This window comes from Natrix helvetica, assembly GCF_964273705.1.
Source record: "Natrix helvetica genome assembly, chromosome: 6".
Classification (NCBI taxonomy): Eukaryota; Metazoa; Chordata; class Lepidosauria; order Squamata; family Natricidae; genus Natrix; species Natrix helvetica.
This window is the reverse complement of record NC_138553.1, coordinates 31,171,885-31,197,452: the sequence shown is the minus strand read 5'-3', so window position 1 is coordinate 31,197,452 and position 25,568 is coordinate 31,171,885. Positions and strand designations below refer to the sequence as shown.

Below are 25,568 nucleotides of genomic sequence, written 5' to 3'. Positions count from 1 at the left end.
CTCCTACATATATAACTGACCTCATTGTATTACAATGCATGAATCATGAATCATGTAACACACACACACACACATCATATACTGTACATATTTTATGCACACACACACACACACGTGTGTGTGTGTGTGTGTGTTGTGTTTGTGCTAATAAATAAATAAAGGGAGACTAGTATAGATCTATTTCAAGCTATTTAGCTCTCATCAGCTAGCCATACCCTTATTGGGAATCGAACCAGGGCTGTATTGCATATTAGGCAGATGTAATTGCCACAAAACCACAGGCTCTCTTCCTTATCAGCTAGGCCAGGGAAATGGGTATGTATTTGTGTTACAACCCCTGGTATGCCCAAATATGGGAGGGAGCTCACTACTCCCCCTTTCTGTCCTTCGGCTCATCACAGAGGACCATCCAGGCAGAAAACCATATTTTTATTTTTAATGTTGCCTTTTTATATTTGTGTTGTGTTTATGCTGATAAATAAATAAAGGGAGACTAGTATAGATCTATTTCAAGCTATTTATCTCTCATTAGCTAGCCATACCCTTACTGGGAATCGAACCAGGGCTGTATTGCATATTAGGCAGAGCTTGTGGCTTAGTGGCAATTACATCTGCCTAATATGCAATACAGCCAACATTAAAAATAAAAATATGGTTTTCTGCCTGGATGGTCCTCTGTGATGAGCCGAATGACAGAAAGGGGGAGTAGTGAGCTCCCTCCCATATTTGGGCATACCAGGGGTTGTAACACAAATACATACATACATACATACATACATACATACATACATACATACATACACACACACACACACACATATACATACATACATACATACATACATACATACATATATATATTCTAAAATTATATTTTCTAAATCTATGAAATTAAACTATTACAAATTTCTGCCATGGCCTCAAACATAATAGCTACTTCTTTTTTTGGACTACTAAAAGTGAGGTGTTTTTTTCAATGTTTTGTTTCCCTTTTTAATTCTAATTTAAACAAGAGCATCTTCATTTATTTTATTAGCAAATCAATTCATTTAAAAGCTTTGTTTATCTAGGTTTTTTTCCATTCCAGAATCATAGGCTCACATTTAGGCCATCAAGCCTAACATTCTACTCAGTGCAGAAGTTCAAATTAAAATATCTGAGCCAGATGGTTCAATCAAAGGCCTATCTATGTGCAACATATCTAAAAAAGGGGCAGGCCTTCAACTGTTAGATTGCAAGTGCTATCTCAACTTTCTATACCTTCCTGAGAGTGCCCCTGGATTCTGCCACCTGGGTAATTGGCAACACTGCAGAACTACGGTACTTAAACTGTTAAAGACTTGAATAATGTTATCAACATTGATTTCTTTTTGTTCCTAGGTTCCATTCAAAATATAAAATTGGTAGATTTTATAACTGTTCTTGTTGTCTTTTAGAAGTTTTTGGAGAATGCTAATGGTCTGAAACTCCTTTTCTTACAATTATGTAAACAATCTAAAGGAATAACCAAGCACTACAAATTATTAGCTGCTGTTCTCTCTCTCTCTCTCTCTCTCTCTCTCTCTCTCTCTCTCTCACACACACACACACACACACACACACACACGCACACACACACACACACACACACACACACTGTATTTTCAAAAGCACCAAAGAGCAGAACAAGAAACAATGGGTGGAAATTAACCAAGGAGAGATGCAACCTGGAATTAAGGAGAAACTTCCAAACGGTGAAAACAATTAACCACTAGGTTTGCTGTCTAGTTGGCTTGAAAGTACAATATTTTAGGAAAACAAATCTAACACATTGAAAGACTGGGGAGATTAATACAAAGGCAAATAATACAAACAAAAAAATTTGAACAACATTCCTTCCCTGGGATCCCAAATGAGGTAACCATGATATGAGCCAAGACCAGTTCCATCCCTCCATTGATTTCTTTTTGTTCCTAGGTTCCATTCAAAATATAAAATTGGTAGATTTTATAACTGTTCTTGTTGTCTTTTAGAAGTTTTTGGAGAATGCTAATGGTCTGAAACTCCTTTTCTTACAATTATGTAAACAATCTAAAGGAATAACCAAGCACTACAAATTATTAGCTGCTGTTCTCTCTCCCTCTCTCTCTCTCTCTCTCTCTCTCTCACACACACACACACACACACACACATTTAAGACATATCTTCCCTAACAAAGAGAAATGTAACAGAAAAACATGTCTGACTTGCTGATTCTCAGTTAATCTAATGTACACAGATTTTATGATAAATTGCTTGGAGTGGAAAAAAAGAGAAATCCTATCAATAAAATGCTGAGATAAAATAGTGTAAATATATTTTACAGTAATGTAGGAAATGTTAAGTGGAGACATTCATTACTCTTTTTGAAAATTAGATTTGTAGATTTTGTTCACAGGCAATACTTCAAAAGAAAAATTCTCAGAAAGATCTGTTCGAGCTTTGCAACACAAACCGTGGTCTCAGATTTTTGGCCTTGTACATTTTAACAGCAGTATTACTTTCTGCATCTGATTCTCTGATTATTCTTGTGCTTTGCCGCTTTAATCTGCTTTTTTATTTAAGAACAAGGAGATTTGGGATTAGTAATTTTTTAGAGGGCACGTCACAGGTGAAAATATAGATCTTCTAAATAGTAACTCTTATTTTAATATGAGCACACATGCTTTATTCTAGCTGAGGACTTTGAGCAACCCTGGGAACCATTTTTACACTGCCTCTGATTAGCTAAACACATGTCATAAATGTGGGTGGTATGAATGTGAAGTATTACTTCATTTATATTTAGAAATAATTTCAGTCTCCTTTAATTCAATCAGAATAGAGCTGGAACGAACTTTGGAAGTCTTCTAGTTAAACCCCCCTGCTGAAGCAGGAGACCAAGTACAATTTCAGACAAATCTGGGAATTATAAACACCCAAGGCCATCACATTCTTTTTTTTTAAACTTGTGAAAAGGTTTACAATTTCTCCTATGCCTCCACCCATTTATTTTTGCCTAAAGCCTTCTTTTTATTAGGTGGGAAGGAGTGCCATACTCATGTCCCAGCCTATAGTTCGGGTGGGTGTGGGTGGCAGTGGTGGGTTCCGGAACAGGCCTGGCAGCGTCCAGATGGACACGTGCAGCACGCGCATGCGTCTTAGTGCCTCCGCAACGCTCCAGCTGCTCAGTGGAGCGTCATGCCAGGCGCTGTGCATGGAAGCGCCTTAGACTTAAAAGGCGGTAAGGAGCTCGGGCGGGCGTTCCCTCCAGAGCACCGTACCAGAACAGTATCTGGTGCTCTGGGTAGGCTCCGGTATGCCCGTACCGGGGCGCACCGCCTGCAACCCACCACTGGTGGGTGGGCCTGTGTCATTGGGTGCTTGACCTCTCCATATGCCCTGCTTTTCATGCATGTGAGTTCATCAACATGACTTAAACTGGAACTATCTTTTGGTTGTGAGAGCGACATGGCATTCTTCTCCAAAACAGAAGTAATGACTCCAACCCTTTTCTTAGTAGGAGTCTTTGCCCTGGCCTAAAGCGCTTACATGGATCTAAGAAAAGTGGTGTGCATCCTAGCTAAAAGTGTCAACCTCACATCGTCCCCCATCACTACTCTGACAGAGGAAATGACAGACATCAGGAGTGCAATCAAAATAGCCAAAATTGTGTGGCTGTTGATTATCTACCAGTAAGGGCAGGTCAGGGTTGTGAAACTTGTAAAGGTCATTGCTGTGTTAACCTAACCAACAATGAGAATTACATTGAAGCAAAATGAGCCAAACTTAAGACTCTAGCATCTTACATCTCCCAAGATCCGGAGGGATGGAACTGGTCTTGGCTCACATGGTTACCTGATTTGGGATCCCAGGGAAGGAATGTTGTTCAAAAAATTTTGTTTGTATTATTTGCCTTTGTATTAATCTCCCCAGAGTTTCAATGTGTTAGATTTGTTTTCCTAAAATATTGTACTTTCAAGCTAACTAGACAGCAAACCTACTGGTTAATTGTTTTCACTGTTTGGAAGTTTCTCCTTAATTCCAGGTTGCATCTCTCCTTGGTTAGTTTCCATCCATTGTTTCTTGTTCTGCTCTTTGGTGCTTTGGAAAATACGGTATGTGTGTGTGTGTGTGTGTGTGTGTGTGTGTGTGTGTGTGTGTGTGTTAGCCCGTCAAATACTGTAATGCTGCTATTATGTTCCCCTTCGTCCTTCTTTTCTCTAGACTAGCCAAATCCAAACCCTGCAACCATTTTTCATGTTTTAGTTTCCAGGCCTTTGATCATCTTAGTTACTCTTCTCTGCACTTTTTCCAAAGTCTCAACATCTTTTTTGTAATGTGGTGACCAAAACTGGATGCAGTATTCCAGGTCTGGTCTTACTAAAGTTTTATAAAGTAGTATTAATGGTTCTCTTGATTTTGATTATATGCCTCTGTTTATACAACCAAGGATTGTATTAGCTTTTCTGGCTCCCTCTCACAGTTACTGTTTTTGAGCCAGGTTGAGCCAAGCAATATGATCATCTTGCTGGCTGCATTTTGCATAAATGTAAGCTTGCTTCAAAGCAGGATGTCAAATAGATTTCAGAATAATTGCCAACAACAATAAAGCAATAAAATAAAACTATATAAAACGAAAGTACATTTTAGTACTGTATAAGATGTTGACAAAGTGTGTTGTAACTAATTCAAAGTGTAGCCTACTAACCCACGGAATTGGATTGACAATTTCTTGGCCACTGATAGCTCTCCCTAAGAAAATTTCCAGTGAAAATATACAGTATTATAGACTGGATTAGTGGAAAACATTCAGTTCCCAACTAAAGAAGAAAGGGGATGGGGGTGGGAAGAGAGGAAGAAGTAATTCAGCAAATACATGCTTACAGATTTTTCCTCATAAAAACAAATTAAATAGCCTACCTGAGTGCAACAAATAGCTTTTAATTAAATACTAAAATGTAGTGTGCAGTAAACATGTTGGACACTTAATATGGGCAGTCATAATCCCCCAAAGCACATACCGTATATTCTAAACAAATTATAGGACTCCATTCAGTGAATATGTTTCCATAATGAATTTGAAGCACCAATTACTCAACCTCATTTTCTCCTTCATGAACATGACATTAAAGATCAAACTGGGCAACCTAGGTCTGAGTCCTAGCAGGAAACATAGTCCCATCTGCTTATTCTGAATGAGTTTACTTCATCACTCTAACTTACTGTATTTTTCGGAGTATAAGGCACACCTTTTTTCCTCAAAAAAGAGGCTGAAAATCTGGGTGCGTCTTATACACCGAATACAGCATTTTTTTTGCCTCCGGAAGCCCCGCCCCCTCACCAAAATGGCCGTGCATACCCTTATGGAGGCTTTCAGAGAGCTGCTGGGGGCTGGAGAGGGCAGAAATGAGCAAACAATGGGCTGCTTTTTGCCCCCCCAGCAGCACTCTATAAGTCTCCATAAGGCTATGCATGCAATTTTTAAAACAAAAAATAGGCCCGTTTTCGCGAAAAATGGGCCGTTTTTTGCTCATCCCCCCCCCGAAGCACTCTGCAACCCACCCCAAGGCTATTCATGCCTTTTTTTGAAAAAAAAAACAAAAAAACAGGCCTGTTTTCATGAAAAATGGGCCGTTTTTGGGAGACTTGCAGAGTGCATAAACTTTTTTTCCCTTTTGGAAAGCTCTTTAACTGATTGATGAGAATTACATTGAGCAGAAACACTTACCTATCTCATGTATTTCTCTCTATCTCTATTTTTCTCTCTCTATCCCTCTACCTACCTACCTACCTACCTACCTACACACTCTCTCTCCCACCACCAACTACTGTATTTCTCTCTCTTTCTCCCTCCCTATCCCTCTATGTACCTACCTACTTTTTAAAAATTTGTCTCTTCAAAACCTTGGTGCGTCTTATACTCTGGTGCTTCTTATACTCCAAAAATGCAGTAATTTATCTTGTACCTGATGTATCACCTTTCCTGAAGTCATGCCATTTATAAAGCTTGCAAGGTCACTTGGCAAACTGCCCCTAACTTTGTTCACATGGGGAATCCTTACAAAAGGCATGACTATTGTTTTAGAAAGAGATACTTGGTTCAAACCTACGTGTGCTACAAACCACTGCTTTCAATGACTTTGTGCAGAACTTTAAATTTTGAATTGCCTAAGTAAGTTTCTATTCTCATGCTTCTAAGATGTCGGCTATTCTATGACTTTGTTCCATTTAATATAAACCGTTTATTCTATTGTTTTTATTTTAGAGTATCCCAAAGATGCTTTATTTCAGATTATATAAAGATGCATAATATTGTCACATATCATATAAATGGAGGTGGAACCAAAAAGTATCTTGCTAAGAGAGGACCTGGGTGTTTCCATGGCAGAAATAATGGGAAAGATCAGCCATTAAGCTAGTAGCAGAAAGAATTTATGTCTTAGTTTTTCAAATGAATTATAGAAGAGGAAGAAAACCTATGCAATAATATGTCTGGCTTATCTCTTGGCTTGTAAGATGCAAACATGGAATGCACCGTTGATTTTCAAGCATACCAGAACATACAGTATAAGCATAAAAGACAGAATGCTGTCTAGCAGTTTGAATTTAGAGCAATTATTTATTTGTTCTGTGAATGTGTTATAGTATTTATCTTTAAATATATCAGAAAGAAACAGTATTTTTTCCATTATATATATATTTTTGTTATTTTTACATTTAAAACAATGCAATACCGCGGAGTCGGAGTGGTCATACATTCACATTATGTACAGCTAGTTTCAACCATTAACAGTTAATCTGCTTAATACATTGTCTGTCCTTCTGTCCAATCACAACATATACATTTGTTCCAGTCTTGTCATCTTGTCTTATACCAATCATAAAATCTGTTCCATACTTCAAAATATTTTGATTCCCCTTTATTTTTAAGTTCAAGAGTGAGCCTATCTGCTTCTGCACAGGCCAACACTTTTCTGATTGTATCTAGTTCTGATGGTGTATTTTCTTTTTTCCAATACTGTGCATAGGTTATGCACGCTGCAGTTAGTATATGTATAATTAAATAAAGTGTATCTTTCTTAAACCCCTCCGGTATTATGCCTAGGAGAAATGTTTCTGGTTTAAACATAATTTGTTCTCTCACCATTTGTTCTAACCATGATTGAATCATTTTCCAATATTTTTTGCCTCATTGCACGTCCACCACATATGATAGAAAGTGCCTGGTGTTTTTTTACACTTCCAACAATTTGGGGCCAGATTTTTGAACATTTTGGAAAGCCGTGCTGGAGAGAGATGCCATCTGTAGAACATCGTATAAAATTTTTCTTTGTACGCCGTAGCCAATGTTAGTTTCTGATTAAGTATCCAAAGTTTTTCCCACTTAGCCAATTCCACATTGTAACCGAAATTTTTCGCCCAGGCGACCATGGTTTCTTTGACATGTTCCTCCTCTAGTTTATATTCCAACAAGAATCTATACAGCACTTTGATCAGTCTGTTTTCTGTCTGTATCAACAGTTTATCTAATATTGTGTAGTCTTTGGCAATACCTTCGTTCTTCCTATCCCGTGCATACCTTGATTGTATCTGTAAATAAGACCACCATTCTACTTGTACTCCGCGTGATGTCAATTCTGATTTGGTTTTGATCTCCCCCTGCCTCTTCAATAACTCTTTATATGTGACTATGTTTTCCATGTTGATTAAATTTGGGTGTATGTATGCTTCCATCGTAGATAGTCAAATAGGTATTTTGGTATAGTGGTCATGTTTACTTTTGTTCCATATTAGTAACAGAGATTGTCTGATGTAATGTCTACTAAAATATTTGTGTGCAGATCCTTTTTCATACCAGAGGAAGGTATGCCAGCCTGCTTGGAGGTCATGGCCTTCCAATTTGAGTAATCTTTTATTTCTCAGCATTATCCATTCCCTTAGCCATGTTAATATGGCTGCAGTATAATAGAGTTCCCAATCTGGTACGCCAAATCCTCCCTTTTCCTTAGTGTCTTGCATAGCCTTAAGTTTTATTCTTGGTTTTCTTCCCTGCCAAATAAATTTCGAAACCAATTGATTCAAATCCTTGAAGACACTTTTTTCTAATTTAATGGGAATATTCTGAAATAGGAAAAGAAATTTTGGTAATATATTCATTTTTATAACTGCGATCCTGCCCATCAGGGACAGTTGTAGGTTTTTCCATCTTTCTAGATCAGAAAGAAACAGTATTAATTGTTCTCACTGCTAATGTGTAGCATAAAGTAGAAGAGGGTGAAAGTATGATATATTCTTGAATTCACTAAGACTAACGAATCATGGGAATGAGACTGTACCAACGCATAAATCAGAATGTTACAAAAGCATTTCCTTCTTTGACTTTCTAGAATTAAAAAAAAATCAGCAAGAATTTTGTACTAACAGTATTTCTTAAATGAGGCTGTAAATCTCATGGAGTGCATTGACATAAAGTTCTGAACATCAAATAAACCTCACGAATAGCTTCAGAGACTTGGACAAGAGGTAGTAATATTAAGAGCTAGCTTATTAGTCAACGTCTAGATCAGGAGTGTCCAATCTCGGCAACTTTAAGACTTGTGGACTTCAATTCTCGGAATTCCCCAGTCTATATAATCAAAAATGCTCCTTTTCTTTAAACTCTATAAAAGCTGAGGAGTAGTAAAAGGAAGAAGAGAAATAGCAGTGGCAATTAATTGTGACCCAAGCATGACAGAATCACCAAAAAGTTGAGCCGGAGTTCTATCCTGAAATAATATTTTCTAGAACCTTACTCTGAAAGAAGGAATAGCTGTCTGGCTAAACAACAGAGACTCTCCATACTGCAATACTTCATTTAAGTCCTATTGCTTCTATTTTTAAAGATGTTACACAAATATTGATCACATACCTTTAGGAGAATCTTGGCAAGTAAATTTGTTTCTGCTTGTTAGATCCCACATACAAAGGATTCAAGATGTCAAATTATGGTGGAGTTGTGTTCCATAACAGATGAAAAAAATTCTTGCCCCTGACTAATACCTTTGAGAATCATTCATGAGGCTTTTATCACCGATATGTCCCTCCAACTTAAACTTCCGCCTGTCATACAATTAAGATGCAAGCCACAAGGCATGGAAGAACTCAAGTGTTCAGTACAGGCTTAGTTAAAACTTGTGGTTTTCTTTCTTTCTTTTTCAAACAATATGTCATTTTGCAGTCTTGTGTGATTGAGAAATTTCTTTTTGCCCAGAATTGCATTATGTTCTGTGGTTTCCTATTTAGAATTTCCTCTGATGCAATGATGCACACTATAATAAAGACCTTAAGGAGCATGGTGGCTCACATGGTTAGGACGCTGGGTTGGAAGTTAGCAAGTCTGCATTTGAGACTCCATGCTGTTGTGGGGTGGGGTGAGCTCTCATCCTTTGCGCCAGATTCTGCCAGGGACACGAAAGGCGCCCCCAGCTGAGCATCCCCTGGGCAATAGTGATATAACTGCTAATCCTTTCAATCCGAAAGCATCTCGGTGCTTCTGACATGAGTAAGATTAAGACCTTTAGATAGAACAGATTTCAAAATAATCTCAGCTATCCTATTTAAATAGTAGGGATGTTCCTCCTTATTCCCAAAATAAAGGAAGCAATATATTGCCAGATAGCAGTCAAGGCAATTGGATCCTGTCCAGAGGTGTTATTCAGCTGTTTCTCTCCAGTTCGGGCGAACTGGTAGCGGTGGCTGCGGGAAGCTCCGCCCCCCACCCCGATGTAAGCATTACGTGCGCTCACATTTGCGAACTGGTAGGGAAGGTAAGTGAATCCCACCGCTGATCCTGCCTCTGATTCTCCAAAAGTAATTTGAGCCTGGGGTGTAAAGTGTTTGCTTCAGAGAGATTTAAGTGATATCTGCTTTGTAGCAAAATTACAACAGAAATTCTACTCCCAATTCCCCAACACAGGTAAATCACCTCTATTAAACAATAATCTATCACAGTTGCTTCCTACTCACAAGTAAATATGAATTTACTAGAATGATCATGGACTGTTGTACCATTTAAGATTATTAAATGTAATATATTACAAAGACTAGCTAAACAAGAGCCTGCATAGTTGAAGTTCTGATTTTTTGACTGTCTGTTATACAACAGACAGTCAAATATATGCTTGACAAAAAAATACTTGCCCAAAATCTGGCAAATAAGTAAAGATTGGTTACCAATGCTTCATTATTATGGCATTTCAATCACACAGAATCACAACATATATATGAGGAAATTTTACACACCCACCCACCCACCCATCCAATTCTATCCAAATTTGGGATCTTGTTTTAATTGTTGGAAGAGAAATATAATTATTACATTAAAGCACTTTTTAGCAATTAATATTCAGCTATTCAGCTATTAACTGTTTGCAAGTAAAAGTCCCTTTTACTTTTTTTTTTTTTGCAAATAGTTAAGAATTGAATATTAATTGCTAAAACAATACCCAAGCAGGAGAAGATGGGTGTATTTTTAGACATACAGTTGATCAGTGTGGAAAAGGATTGATGGACTAGGTAGAAGTTTGGTTTGTCCCAGTGTTTACAGTTTGTTCTTGGGAAAACTGTGTTAAAGAATTTGTGGGTAATACATGCTGAAAGAGAAAATGTTAAGCAATGCCTGTCTGCTCTCTAGTCTGCCTTCTCTTAGGGAACTAAGGTTCTCTTAGTGATTTTAAAAGGAAGAAGTTCGTCATGAAAAAAATCAAGTATCTATGTAACCCCGAGCAGTGTTATATTTCTAGAAAGTGCATAAGCAGGACTTGAAGGCAACTAACCTAGACTATTATTTGTTCTTTATCTTGAGAAAGAAGGACACTTTTGATAGGTTGGAATAAATGAGAGGCAAGGAAGAAATCTTCCAAGTGATATGGTTGTTGTTGTTATTTTAAAAATCCTCTTTATGAAATAATTAACAGGCTTTATCAATGCTTATTCATGTTGAGGTTGTATTGCTTCTTTAATGCTATTGTATGCATTTATATTTTTCAACTGCTGATTGGCAATGGGTCTTCGTGGAACTAATAGCAACTATGTGAATGGATACAGCAAATGGAGAAGAGATTAAGCCTTTCTGTAATCCTAATCCTTCTTTCCACTCTTCTCAAAGCTGCTATTTACCTGATTAAAATTAGAGATAGTAATTACATTCATATATGTAGCCACTTTTTTTACAAGGACTCTGTGGCAGTTCAAAAGATGCTCTGAGACTGCATGATCTCAGAATTTCACTCCACTTTTACCTGACAATTCATAAACCAGTTCAGCATCTTCAGCGCTGGCCTCAAAACTCTAGGAATAGGTAACTGATCTCTCTAACTAAGCAATAAGAAGCTCAAAAAATTGGATTTAATGTCCTACCTCTCCACACTATGACAGCTCCTACAATGCTATCTGCCTAAGTAACAGAAATTATAAAATGAATAGATTGTTATTACCTTTCCCCCAGTATATGCTTTGATATGCATTGTATGTTGTTTGCAAAACAAAATGCAGGTCAAGTTGTAATAGGAAAAAGTCAACCTTCTATAACACACCATTCCTCCTATTTCTATTTAAAACTCTGTTAGTTGGAAGAAAAGCTCTAGCCTTGCTTGTAGCTTGTAGTATAGAGCTTTATGTAAATGGAACAGAGGCTGAGAGAGAAGAAAAGCTCATTTCAGCTGAGAGGTAGAGTGGGCAACATTTCTATGCATACTGCTTTATGCAAGAGCAAATATAAAGTTGGGAAATAATTATGCTAGCGAAACTCTAAAAGATTTGACTAGTTCCATGGCTAAATACTGCTTCTTCCCATTTCTCATGGTGAAATTTTTTACGGCTATTATGAAACTCACTACGAAGTTATTGCAATGATTAATATCCTGTTCCTTAGTTAAAGTTGCTTGTATTTTTTCACTAGCATAAGTAAGCCTTAGCAGACATTCAACAAGAACCTAAGTGTGCTCAAAGGCTAGGAAATGATAAAGGAAGATTGAGCTAATAAAAAAAACCAAGAACCAATACAGGACTTCAAGGAAAAGTTCATCTGGTGGAGTCATGAATTTGGCAAATGACCATAGTCTTCTTCTGGGCCATCTGCAAAGATTGGAAGCATTGCTTTGCAGCAGCAACTGGGCAGTTCCAGTTGCTTTGATGAGGGAGAAAATGTTGAGCTCCTGGGCAGTTCAGTGTGGGATGTTCCAAATAGTGCTGAGTGGGGAAAATTTAGTTAGATTGAACTTAAAGTGGTTAAGGAGGAAATAATGAAGTTCTTTTTTGTCAGTCCACTTTTGAATTTGTTTAAACATGTCTTTACGTAATGGGGAAATTGGTTTACATTTACATATGGGAACTTAGGAGGGTAAATTTTAGAGAGAAAATGTGACAGAAATGCAAATGCAAAGTGATGACGAGAGGCTGATCTCACAAGACAAGCTGGGAGTGATGTTTTAGCTTCTATGCTGCACAGCTTCATCCCTACCCAAGTCAATCTCACCACAAGGTTGACGTTGCAGCCTTCTAGATATCAATATGCTAATGATATCCAGTTATACATCATTACTCTGGGCTGAATAAAGGATGCAATTGAGGTCTTGCCTTGATCAAGGTATCCCCCTGCCAGGGAAGTATATAAAGTATAATATAATGTTGCTAGGTTTTATACAGCAGCACTTAAAATACATCAGACGAGGAACTGTGCATAAACTCATCTTAATGAACATCTACTTCATCATTCTAGATACTTTGTATCAGACATCCTCAAACTATGGCCTGTGGGCCGGTTACGGCCTGCCAATGCAAAGTATCTGGCCCGTGGAGTGGTGGATCCAGGGCTGATGGGTGAGTAGGGAAGGGGCTGCTTTTAAAGTAGCACTTTAAAAGTGGGTGGGTGTGGGGGGGGGGACATGTCTCCACGTCTCCTAGATTTTTCAAAATCAGCTGAAGTTGGCTAACACTAATTCAAATGCAACCGCAGTATAATGCCTGAGAGAGAATTCACCCACTGCTTTGATTCTTCCCATATATAAAGTACATCCACCAAATTGGTTGCTGAACAATTTTGGTATATATTCATATGTGTATATACACATGCACAAGTGTGGCAAAAAGCAAATCAGTTTGTGAATTCTCCTCCAGGCTTAAAGACCTTTAGCCCTGTAATCCCCAAAAAGTAGGCCCACACTTCTCATTGAATAAGTAGTATATTTACGTTGGTTAAAATTATTCTTCATTTTAAATATTGTATTATTTCATGTTTTTTGCACTACAAGTAAAGATATGTGCAGTGTTCATAGAACGCATATTGTGTGGTCATCTGAAACATATGATCAGGAGTTATTTTGAAGGAAATCCTGTTTGTTTTATTCTTTTTTTAAAGGTCTATTTTAAGGAGCCTGAAGCTGCTAATGTAATGAAGTTAGGCAAGTGGCAAGAAAGTTTGCACTGTTTTTCCCTTTTTTGGGGGATGGGTGGGGGGTGTTTCTTAAGTAAATAGTTTCCTTAGATTGAGCAAGTACAGCAAGGACAAAGGCAAAATGGACTGCTAAATTGGCCACACCCACCCATTCAAATGACCACCTAGCCACACCCATTCATTTACATGACCACCTAGCCATGCCCATCCAGCAGCTCCGGCCCCCCAGCAGTGTGAGGGACTGTGAATTGGCCCCCTGTTCAAAATGTTTGAGGAACCCTGCTTTGTACTGTGATAGATTTAATCTGCCATATGCTCTCCTACAGCTCATTAGTGCTCCTAAATCCTAGATTTTCCCAAAGGTGTTTTTTTACCCCAAGAGACAACTAGACTTTCTGGTTTTTTTTTTCTTTGAAGACATTTTGCTTCTCATCCAAGAAGCTTCTTCAGCTGACATGAGATTGCCCTTGAAGACCAGTCGGAACCTGCAGCTGATTCAGCAGTACCCCAGGTAGTTATAGATACTTTGACATTTGTCCATGTGACAGTTCTACAGCAGGAGCTGTTTTGGATGCTGAGTACCTTGTGGGTATCATTTGAGATGTTGACTATTACTTTTAAAACCCTACCTAACATGCGGCTTGGGCATCTCAGAGATGTGCTGCTAAAGTGGAATCAGCCCATTTGATGAAAACAGAAAGAAAAAGTATACAAAGGGTCTTTGATAGTGATGAAATCCTCTGAGGTAAGGACTGCTTCTTCTCTGTTAAGTTTTTGAAATCTATTAAAGATTTGTCTCTTCCAGACGATGTTTGAGGAAGAGATGAAATGTTTAATTATTCCCAAAGTGTTGGTGCCTTTGCTGCTTTAGAGAAAAAAATATATTGCGAATATTTGCTGTTGATCACGGTTTGAATGATTTTCACTTTAATGCGTATGTGAGGAGACTGTAAGCCACTCAAAGTTTTCTGATTTTTTGGCATAGAAACTTGAATGGACAAATAAACAAAACTGTGAATTCCATACAGTAGAAGATCTCAATAGCACACAAATACATGATTAATTAAAACATTATTTTTTGATTTAAATCAATATCCAAGGTTTGCCTGTGGCATACTGTGCTGCAAAATAGAAAGCAGATGTCCTCAGCCAACACACGAATATTTATATTTTATAGAAAGAAAATTGTGTCCAGTGCAAGATTGGCTACCTATCACTGTTATGATAGATAAACAGAACAGGTTTAATTTCCAAAATTATTAAATATAAATCTCTATCTACTTTATATTCTTTGCCAAATCTGTCTCCCATCTAAAAGCAGCACTACAACTAAATTTCTGTTAGTAAGAGTTACATATGTAAATTACATTTTATTGATTCTTCTACAAAGTGAGCCACAAATTTCATTTAGATTTGCATTCTAGAAATCATACATGAATTTCATATGAAATAAAGATAAATCATGGCTAACAAATTATACAATCTAGGTTATAGATGCAAGTGGCCTCTTTTATTGCATAAGGAAAAATAAACAGTTCTTTGGAAACAGTGACTGTTTTTTTTTTAAAGCTACAGTTGGCAACCAGTAGAGATGGCTTAGATAAATGATAGGCCTAAGGACAATAATTGTCCTGGTGGAAACCTCTTTGAAACAAGGAAAGGGGTGGGGCTATGGTAGAAACATTCTGATTGGTGAAGTAGGTGGGTTCTGCAAATGATTGACGGCAGTTTAAAACACAGATGTAAATGGCTTAACTGTCACAGCTGAATTGTTTCCTCAGGTACAACAGGATAAGATTAATAGAACAGAAAATTTTGTATAGGATTGTGATTAGTAGTTTGGAGACAAGATGTAATCTCCCCTTATGGACCTCTATTTGAAATTATATTGGGTATGTAGCCTTATATTTTCCTTTTGTGATGTAAGAAATATTCATCTTATGCCATGGATAAATAATAACAGCACTGTACAATAGTTTTGTATTAAAACTATTACTTCATACATAAAGTGTATATAGATTTGGAAGGGGGGCTGGGATAAAAGATGTTATCTCTTATTTTAAGACATTTTGATATCTTGAGTAGAGTGCCTCAGAGAGTACCTAAAATTCAAATAATTTCTAATTTACCTCCAAGATTGGATACATCTTTTCACTTTTGTTTTTTTAGGTGGACCATTAAGTCTCTAAAATTCTGGCAAGTATGTTTTAATGAGATGCTACAGCTACAGTTAGAGATTGTAACTATCATATATGCTGCTGTTTTATTTTTAATTGATTTTATTGCATTGATTGAATTTTGAATTGATTGAAATCCAGCTCTACAGTATTATGCTACCCAGGGATTGGTGTAGCAGATTTGGCATCAATTCCATAAAAGGAAATAAAGCCCTCTGTTGAAAATCAAAACAGGTTGGCAGGGCCGGATTTTCCTATAAGCTAACTAGGCTTCAGCCTAGGGCCTCAAGATCAAGAGGGGCCTTTTATTTTTATTTATTATCCATGCCACATTTTTTATAAAGGTTAGTAACAATTACAACATGTTTCATTTAATATATTGATATATATCACAGTAATGATGTATTTTATTATCTCTCATGTAATCTACAAACTTAAAAATGGGAGGTGAAAGGGCCCCATAAGTGGAATAGCCTAGGGCCTCTTTTCATCTAAATCCGGCCCTGCAGGTTGGGATTGACCAAAAACAGACACACATACAAAAAGCAAAAGGTTTCTGTTTATATATGATGATATCACAATAGTTATATGCAATTTGTGGAAAGAGCTCTGATCAATATTTGCTGCTGTGTAATGTAACCAGTTCCAAAGTAAGTCTCTCTCGGCAGTAAGAAATTGATGCACATTAAAGCAAATGCAAATTTTTTGATGGAAGTTTTAATAGATTTGTTGAAATACATTATCATGTATTTTTTCTCTATGTGAGTAATCAAAGCAAAAGAGACTGTAGGTGAGGTACAGATAAAAAGAAGAATTGGCAAATGATAAAATGGTTAGTGCTAATCAATAAACTCTCCTGCTTCATGGAGCTGGGGATTTACCTTTGGCAATGTTGATTTTACATATTTTTGAACTGCTTTATACATTCTTTGATTAAAAAGGATCAAATTATAAAAAGGAATATTTTGATTTCTTACTTCAAATTCCTCTGGATTTTGATCATAAACCATTCTTAAACAGCACTTTAACTGTCAGGGCAACACTATTATGATATGTGAGGTAGAAAAGGAACACTTTTATTACGAATTATAATATTTGACATTTGGGTATGTAAAATCTGATTATAAATTTTGTCTCTGACCAAGGCTGGTGCTTGTCAGAGCTTGAAATCAATTTGATATATGATTATAGCTATAGAGATTTCTATAGAGATTTAGGAACTCTTTAGAGACTTACACACCTTGATGCTAATTAATGAAGAGAAGGAATTTTCATAAAGATGTGACCAGATAATTTACAATAATTTAAGCTGTTTAAAGGCTGCAATGTCCTTGAAGGCATCATTGTAGCACAACAAGGCTCTCCTGGTTTGCTGGCACTAGCTGTGATTCCAATTATTAAGCTAATCAGTGTAGATTAAATATTTTCATACTCTTGCAGAGGCCACCAGGCAAATGGGCTCTACTTTTTCTTCTTTCTTTTTCTTCTTTATTTTGGAGCCCCTCAGAATATTTAATATTTCTGCAGAGGCACAAAATTATTCAGCATTTCTCAATTGCTCTGCTTGAGAATTATAACTCCTCGATTCATATTCCAATATTTTTTTCCTAACTGCATTTTTAAAATTGTAATTATTTACTGGGGCATTAAATACTGGTTTTTAACCAGTAAATGTGCATATGAATAAGTCACCCAGCAGCCAGTAGAATTTTAGATACTCTTTTGTGTCTGCGCCTGTGTGTATACACTCAGAGACATAATTTCTGATCTACTAAACCATTGAGAATATGCCATAGGTTTGTTCCTTCTACGACAACTACTGGTTAATGGTAATCCATATTTTACCTGATTTGGGCATAAAAGGGACTTGTGAATAAGAGAGGAAGAAGTATCTTGCACCATTTCAGCGCATTCCCATAACCTTTTACCTGTAGGATTATGAAATGCGCCAAATGTGTAGTGTTGATTCATATCAGGAATTTCAGATTAAACATAATTTTACATTCTATTTTTTAACTCATATGTAACCTGGGGACTTAATACTTAAAACACAGTTAGAATAAAAACCAGTATCATGCCCTCATTCAGTTTTTATTTTCCATCAGTTGAACAAGCTTAATTATAGCTTTTGTATTCGACTTCTGATTAATAGTTGGAAAAAAAGATAAGTGTTTCATATTAAATCTCTTGGAACATTTTGTATGGCAGCAGCGCCCAACTTTTCTGGTTCTAGGGACCAGCACCAGCAGGGCTGGCGGTGTTTGTGTGGGTGGGAGGGAGTGGTTTTGTATGCGCACTGCGCAACCTAGTTCCCATATGCTTCACATGCTCACCTGCTGCTCGTGTAGCCCGATTCCCAACGGGCCTCAGACTAGTACCTCTGGGTTGGGGACTCCTGTTGTATGGTATGATTCTGATTGGTGATATCAATTTTGCTATTTTACCTACAGAATTCTAGTGGTTACTGCAGTGGAAAATGGAAAGAGCGAAAGCAATCATAGCAAAAATCCTTTAATGTTTCCCATCTGTTTAATAACACAAACAACAATTTGCTACATTCATGGCACTCAGAAGGCATGTAAAAAACCTTGTGAAAAATTATTCTGAAGCTGAGGTAAAAGTCAGAGAAGCAACTTCTAATGACCCTTGGGGGCCCTCTAGTTCTCTAATGTTAGAGATAAGTGATCTGACATACAACACAATTTCCCTTTCTGAGATTATGAACATGATCTGGCATAGGATGAATGACCATGGGAAGAACTGGAGGCACGTGTACAAATCTCTTACACTCTTGGACTATCTCATCAAGAATGGATCAAAGAAAGTCATACAACATTGTCAAGAGGGTTTCTTTAACATTCAGATATTAAAAGATTTTCATCATCTAGATGAAGCGGGAAAAGATCAAGGTAAGGTTAAAAGTACTTGGATATATCCATTAAAATTAAATGGATGCGTTTGTCGTTAGCATTGGGTAGGGATGCCAGATGTGAACTGCAAACTCCTGGCGAACCACTAGATGGCAGAAAAAAGATAGTGTTTTCTCTATCTTTTTGTTACCATCTAGTGGTATTCCTTGAAGGTAAAAGATAAGAATGTAAACATAAGTCCGATGCCTAATAGTGAGAACAAACACTTAAGATTAGGTCAACAGCTAGTGTCAGCTAAGTACCAACTAGTAAAGTAGTGGAAGGAATTACACATTTTATATTTCTGGACTTAAAACTCAACACAGATGTTGACTACAATATAAAACAAAGATTTCTGTTAGGGGATAAAATCGAAGATAAATCTAGGCAAAATATTAAAAGTGTAGATATACTGCTAACAAAAGTATGTACTGTTAAGGCTCTGCTCACGCCCAGACAGTCCGAAAGGTTAAATGAGGAAAAAAAGTATGTCTTTGAATTATAGTGTTGGAGAAAATGGTCGAGAATATACAGCAGGATAGCAGGAAGGTCAAATCATTTGGTACTAGTTAGTAAGACAAGACAGTTCACTGAAAGCATTAATAATGAAGTTAAGGCTGAAATATTTTTAATGCAAAAGCAAAAGTTCTTTGGAGAAGTGAAACCATGGCTAGGCTTTTCAAATTTGTGTAAAAGTGTAATTGTCCTGCTATGATCCTTCTCTTTTCCCACTGATCTGTCTTTGTGTGCAATATTATATCTTTCTCCTCACTACTTGCACCCCCAAATCTCATACATAATTCAAGAGATTATAGATAGTGAAAACTGGTTTAGTTTTTTTGCTGTTGTCATCATCACCTTACAAACTGCATATATGACATTGATTGGATTTATAAGGTTGTTTTTGGCAGGCAACAAGCCATACAGACTAATTAGGCAGCATATAAACTTAAAAGAAAGAATCTATTAATTTTTAATTAACAGCAAAACCAGTCAGATCTCTCTATCATATAGCAAACATGATATTCTTAATTTTAGTTTTTAGTAATTAATTTTAATGATTTAGGTATGTCAATTATTTTTATTTATGTGGCTTACAAGAGAAAAAAAATCCATATTATAAAACAAAAGAACAACTCCTTTGTTTATTTATAACACTAAAGCCGTGCACTGTATTATTGTTTTGTTTCCGGTTGACATAAATGACATAGTGCCTTTTAAATAAATTATTGCATTGCCTTGCAAAATGCAATAGCTCTTTAGTTTCTGATTGTTAGACCTGATCTATAAATAATTATGTCAGGATACTTACTTAATAACTATGTCAATAAAAAAAGCTTCATTTCTTATCACCACATTTTAATTATGCAAGTCTATGATATTCTGCTTTGGTTGGGTTACAAACTATAGTAGAAGAATATCCACTAATTCATGCATGTGCATTTCACAGTGTTTATGATACCATGTAATATCATGTATAATGTTTTGGATACCGTGTAATAGATAGGAGAGATAAGACACTACCTATCTCCTGTCTACAAAACAATCTTTTTGGCAGTTCCAAGAAGATTCCACACCTATTTGCACTCTTATTGAGGTGACCTTGTGGGTACAGATAAACCTCCAAGTGGTCTCAGAGAGTGTGCCGATGATCAGTTGATTGCAAAGAAATATGTTCCTTCCACCTCCCAATCCTGTCAGAATGAATCATTCCTCCCCCCTTCCCCATCATCTTGCCAGAACCAATTCAGCTTCTTCAAACATCTTCAAATGTCTTCAAGGAAAAATAAAATTAAGAAAGTCCAGTTGCCTTTTGAAAGAACACCTTTGAGACAGTAGCATATTACTTACAATACCAGAGAATAACATTTCAAGCTCTATTTGCATGACATTCCCTATTTCTGAAAATGGCAGTTTCTCATAACACTACTTCAGCTAAGGAATCTCATAATCCTTGGGCTAGTTTAACAAATGCTTATTAGAAAAAAAACAAACCCAGTTTTGTTTTATTAGAGGCAGGTATATGATGTGATTATGATTTGAAAAACAAGATAATTGCCCTAGGCATAAAGATCTTTATATTTCAGCACTTTCCAAATCCATAAAGTCCTAACAAATATAGTAATCACAGAAGACATTAGTAAGCTTTACAAATTTATCAATATTTACTTTTCAACAGGTTTCCATGTAAGGGAGAAGGCTAAGCAAGTTCTTGCTATTTTAAAAGATGAACAACTGATGCATAATGAACGTGAAATTGCGCGCCGGACTAGACGGCGCATTTCACATGCAATGCTTTTCTCCCAGAAGCCTTCTAACAAAGCTTATGTACCAGCTACGCTTGGCTCAGATCCCATTTCAGAACTCCCTCCATCAGAAAATGTCCAACGTAAGCAGTAAATATTTACCTTGCTCTCCATGTTTTTGCATTTGAAAGTTTCAGCAACTTCAGTTTGATCATAACCAGGTGTCTCTTAGCTAAGTCATCCAAACAACTATATAAAAGCATTCTAGGTTTTCACATTAAATTGAAAGTCCTCTATTTGGCTTAAAAAGCAGGATGTTAAGATGGACCTTTGGTCTCATCCAGAAACACTCTCCTTACATTTGTATTCTCTTTTGTGATGAATAAAATGGCTAAAATGATTTAATAGTTGGTATCTAATGGAAAAATACTTTCAAGTGTATCTGCTCTTCCTTAGAGCAATAATAAAGCTTTGGCATCTATCTTTTCAATGTTTTTCCTTATATTGATCTTGTGTAAAATGGGTATGGCTTTAGGGGAATTATAACCAATGTACAGTCTGGAAAATTACTAAGGTGAATGAAACCTGAACAAATGAACGAACTGGCCAGGTGTAGGAGATGAACACTTAAATCTGAATTATAGATTTTTTGATCAATTGGCATGAGTATATAAGATACTGATTCTTCTAATAAGAAATATATAGGTTTGCATAAATTGCTGGTAAGTTAGGAAATACTGCTAACATGTCCCCACTAGTCCTTCTTTTCTCTAGACTAGCCAAACCCAACTCGTGCTACCAGTCTTCATATGTTTTAGTTTCTGGGCCTTTAATAATCTTAGTTGCTCTTCTTTGCACTTTTTCCAAAGTCTCAACATCTATTTTGTAATGTGGTGACCAAAACTGGATGCAATATTCCACGTGTGACCTTACTAAAGCTTTTTAAAGCGATACTAATACTTCACGTGATTTTGATTCTAGGCCTCTGTTTTTTGGCTGCTGCTACACACTACTAGTTCATATTTAAGTGATTGTTCACTAGGACTCCACCAGTTACTGTTTTTGAGCCAGGTTTCACCTAATATATACTTGTACCTTTAGTTTTCCTGCCAAGGTGTAAAACCTTGCTTTTATCCATATTAAATTTCATTTTGTTGGATAGAGCCATTTGTTGGATAGAGCTTATCTTCTGGGGTGTTGACTATTCCTGCCAGCTTAGTGTTGAAAATAGCAACTAGTATTGAAAGGAGACAATTACTTTAGTCTATTTATTGCTACATATTTCCATCCATTCTTGATTACAAACCTTAAGGTTCTTTCAGAAGTTCTCTGAAGTCCGTTTCAGTAACTTTGATGTAAAATATTTATGTGCCATGCTTCAGTAGTATTATTTTGTTTAAATAGTGTGTGGGAAATTTAATGACATATCATTATAATTTACATTACATTCTAATCTTAAGCCGAATGTTTAGAAAATAATGTACTGTTGGTATATGTCACCAGAAAAATTATTCAGAATTTATAAAAGTCTTTCAAATTTATGTTGGAAATGTAAACAAGAACTAGGGTCATTTTATCATGCTTGGTACATGTGTAAAGTGCTAGAAAATTTTGGACTCAAATATATAAAGTGATTCAGAAGATTTTAAAGGTTAACATTCAATTGAAACCAGAATTTTATCCTGCTGGAAAAGATAGATAAAGAATTAGAAAAGAGCCATGTAAAAGAGCTTTTATGTAGGATAACTGCAGCAAGATTATTTGTATGCAGGAAGATGGAAATATTTGACAATATACAATGGAGGAATGGTTGGGAAGATGATAGAATTTGCTGAAATAGCTAAATTGACCTATTTGATTAAAGAAAGGACAATGTTTATATTATTGATGATTGAAAAGTCCCCATGGACTTTTTATATAAGAGAAAAAATGATTTATGGTTCTGAAGATTTGACAGAATATAATATAGAAAAAAAGAGAATCATGGTATAATGAGAGAGAGATTAAAATGTAATTGTACGTATAACTGCTGTTAAGATCGGAAGTCACATTTTATATATTTCTTTATATATGTCTTCTTTCTATTTTTCTTCTACTTTTCATTTTCTACATTTTAGCTTTTTCTCTCCTCCCCTTTTCATTTTTTTGTTCTATTTTTGTATTAGTTATTATTATTGTTGTCAAAACTTTCAATAAAAATTATATTAAAAAGGGAAATTTAGTGGCAGGGATGATACTGGACTTAATTTTCTGATTTTTTTCATATATCTTTCACACCAAAAACTATAACTTTGTTATATTTATATTTATATTAATTTCTTCTACTTGGTGGGGGAGAAAAGAGATCATAAGCAGAGTTAATGGTAAAGTTCAGCAGAGTTCTATGGAAATTTTAATTCTGTCTTGGCATGTGAATTAGCTTATCCACTGTTGGAAATACTACAATAGCAGCTCCTGTTTTTTGGGGAGATCTAACTAACTTTGGAGAGGTTTTTCCTTTTTACTCACTCTCTCTGACACACACTTACAATATATTTATTTCTTTGGCAGGTTTGCTGCCTAAGGCATTACCTGCAGCAGAGCAAAACCAGCAGACAGGCAAAGCAGAAATAGCCCAAGAAGCAACAGTACTGAATATCATTGCAAAGAAGTCGTCAGAGGTAATAATAGTATAATTGGGTTCTTCAATATGATAAAGAATCCTTGAAATTTTCATAATTCTTGTGCCCAGGAATTTGTATGGGTATCTGCTTGAAGTAAATACTCTTTAAACCAGATATCTTTTTAAAAAATGATAACTGTGGACATTCTGGCAACATGTTTCTTTTCTTCATCTTCTCCCTGGTCCATGACAAAGGCAGACTGAAATTGTCCTTACCTCTATTAATATTAAAATACTATTTTCCTCTTTATTCTTATATTATCTAAGGGCAGATAATGGCTGGGAAGTGGAGAAAGGACCAACAATGGAATCAGCAGATTTCATGCCAATACAATGTTCTGCTAACTCAAGAATGATTGAATAAAATTTCATGAAAGCTAATTTGCTAGCAGCAGTTACATGAGCAGTAGATGGTCTCTCGGTATCCAAGTAGCGGATCTTAAAAATAAAAAATGTAATCTGTGATTACTCTTATGCCTTGTTAATAGCTGTTTAGAGATATCTAGTAATCATTGTTCAAAATCAAATGTTGGATCTTTCTATAAATGCTGAAACAATTGTTCTGAACAAATCATCCAACAATAACTTACTGTCTCCCGTTGAATGAACAAGTGCCTGCATCCCAGATTAAGTCATATATTTTTTAAAAAGTTTGTATTTCAGACTAATTAAATAAAGAAGATTACCTACATAAATAGAATTAATAAAATAATATGGCACAACATTTATCAAAACAAACAAAACAAAGAGGTTGAGCAAGCCAAGGAAATTGATCAAATTGCTTAAATGTTCTTTGGCCTTTTGTTGGAAAAAGTCCTCTATTGAGATATCAATTATATCAGAAATCTACAAAAGCAACTGGGAGTCAGATAAGGATGTATACTAGCTCTCATTTTGTTTAATTAATGATATGTAAAAGTCCTAGATAGATAGAGAGATAGATAGACAGACAGATAGACAGACAGAAAAATAAACATGTAAAAAACATTCTGCTTTTGCTGAATGATGCAATGCAATTCTGCAGAATTGATGTCATAGACCCAGGTAGGGGTGACTGCTGTACAGATTTAGTTCATACTGTGCACTCAACTACCTGAACATCAATAAGATCAAGGCCAAGGTAGTTGTTTTGGGAAGAAGTGGACTAGGTATATCGCAGCCTGCACAAGGAACATAATGATCATGTTAACATCTATCTATACTTAGAAATTGTTTCTGCAGAAGCAGATTCCTGGCTCCCATATTTTAAGAGAAATTTTTAAAGGGCTCCAGCCTATGTCAACACCATAAGACAATCATTGCTTCCCAGGTTCTCTAATTCCAATCAAAGGGGAAATAACACCAAAATAGTGATTATATATATCATGCAGAATTGTAGAAATATACAAATGCCCTTTTATTGGAACAGATACTGTGTTGAAATGCATCTTGGGGATGTATGAATAAGTCTATACCAACTCCAGCAGTAAGGGCAAAGTAGATTATATTCCATATACCAAGCCATCTAGTTATTAAAGAAGTTAATTGGATGAAGATCTTATTTATGGGTCCAGCTAGATTACCCAGGCTTTGTCCTATATAGCAGTTGTATAACATGCTCCTCATGCTCGGGCTGCCCAACTTTCAAATGTCATAATATGGATTTTATGTATTTATGTATTTATGTATGTATGTATTTATTTATTTATTTATTTATTTTGTCAAGCATGTATAAGATATAACAGGTATAAGTATAAACATGGACATGAACACAGGAAGTGGGTACGAATAATTTTTTTACAAATAAATTTACTTTTTATTCATACATTTATTTACAAATAAGTAAATTGGATTTTTTCATCCAATTTAGTCAGATCTGAAGGCAAACAGATGCTTCAAACAACAAAGGATCATTAATGTGTCTGCTTAAGAAGAAATGGCCTGTTGAACACAAATAGGCTCCTTGGTTAGAACAAGTATTTAACAACTTACATGGCTCAACTCTTTAGAAGAGCTTTTTCTAGAGCTTGTTTTGAACAGCTAGATTCTATGGTGAGATATAGGAGGTTTCATGGAGTTCCATCTGAAAAAAGATTGCATAATTGTGGTACACCAGCGGTTGAACACATTGCACGTAGCCTCCTTAATTGCAGATTGTATTTT

The 25,568-nt window shown here is 36.1% G+C and overlaps 2 protein-coding genes across 4 annotated transcripts in view; one reads left to right on the top strand and one right to left on the bottom strand.

Moving 5' to 3' along the window:
- GRAP2 (GRB2 related adaptor protein 2) overlaps nt 1–9,146 on the bottom strand; it is a 71,459-nt gene extending 62,313 nt beyond the window's left edge. For both annotated transcript variants that reach the window (XR_014175688.1, XM_081956725.1), the window contains exon 1: nt 8,909–9,146. Coding sequence is in view for 1 of the 2 variants with exons in the window: in XM_081956725.1 (XP_081812851.1) it covers nt 8,909–8,960 (52 nt within the window). In the remaining variant the exon portion in view is untranslated. The remainder of the gene's footprint in view (nt 1–8,908) is intronic.
- A 6,057-nt stretch (nt 9,147–15,203) lies between these two features.
- ENTHD1 (ENTH domain containing 1) overlaps nt 15,204–25,568 on the top strand; it is a 38,915-nt gene continuing 28,550 nt past the window's right edge. The window contains exons 1-4 of one of the 2 annotated variants that reach the window (XM_081958778.1): nt 15,204–15,324; nt 18,060–18,518; nt 20,698–20,907; nt 23,315–23,424. In XM_081958778.1, coding sequence (XP_081814904.1) covers nt 18,170–18,518; nt 20,698–20,907; nt 23,315–23,424 — 669 coding nt within the window. In that variant the 5' untranslated portion in view covers nt 15,204–15,324; nt 18,060–18,169. The remainder of the gene's footprint in view (nt 15,325–18,059; nt 18,519–20,697; nt 20,908–23,314; nt 23,425–25,568) is intronic. The other variant, XM_081958779.1, reaches the window with a different exon arrangement.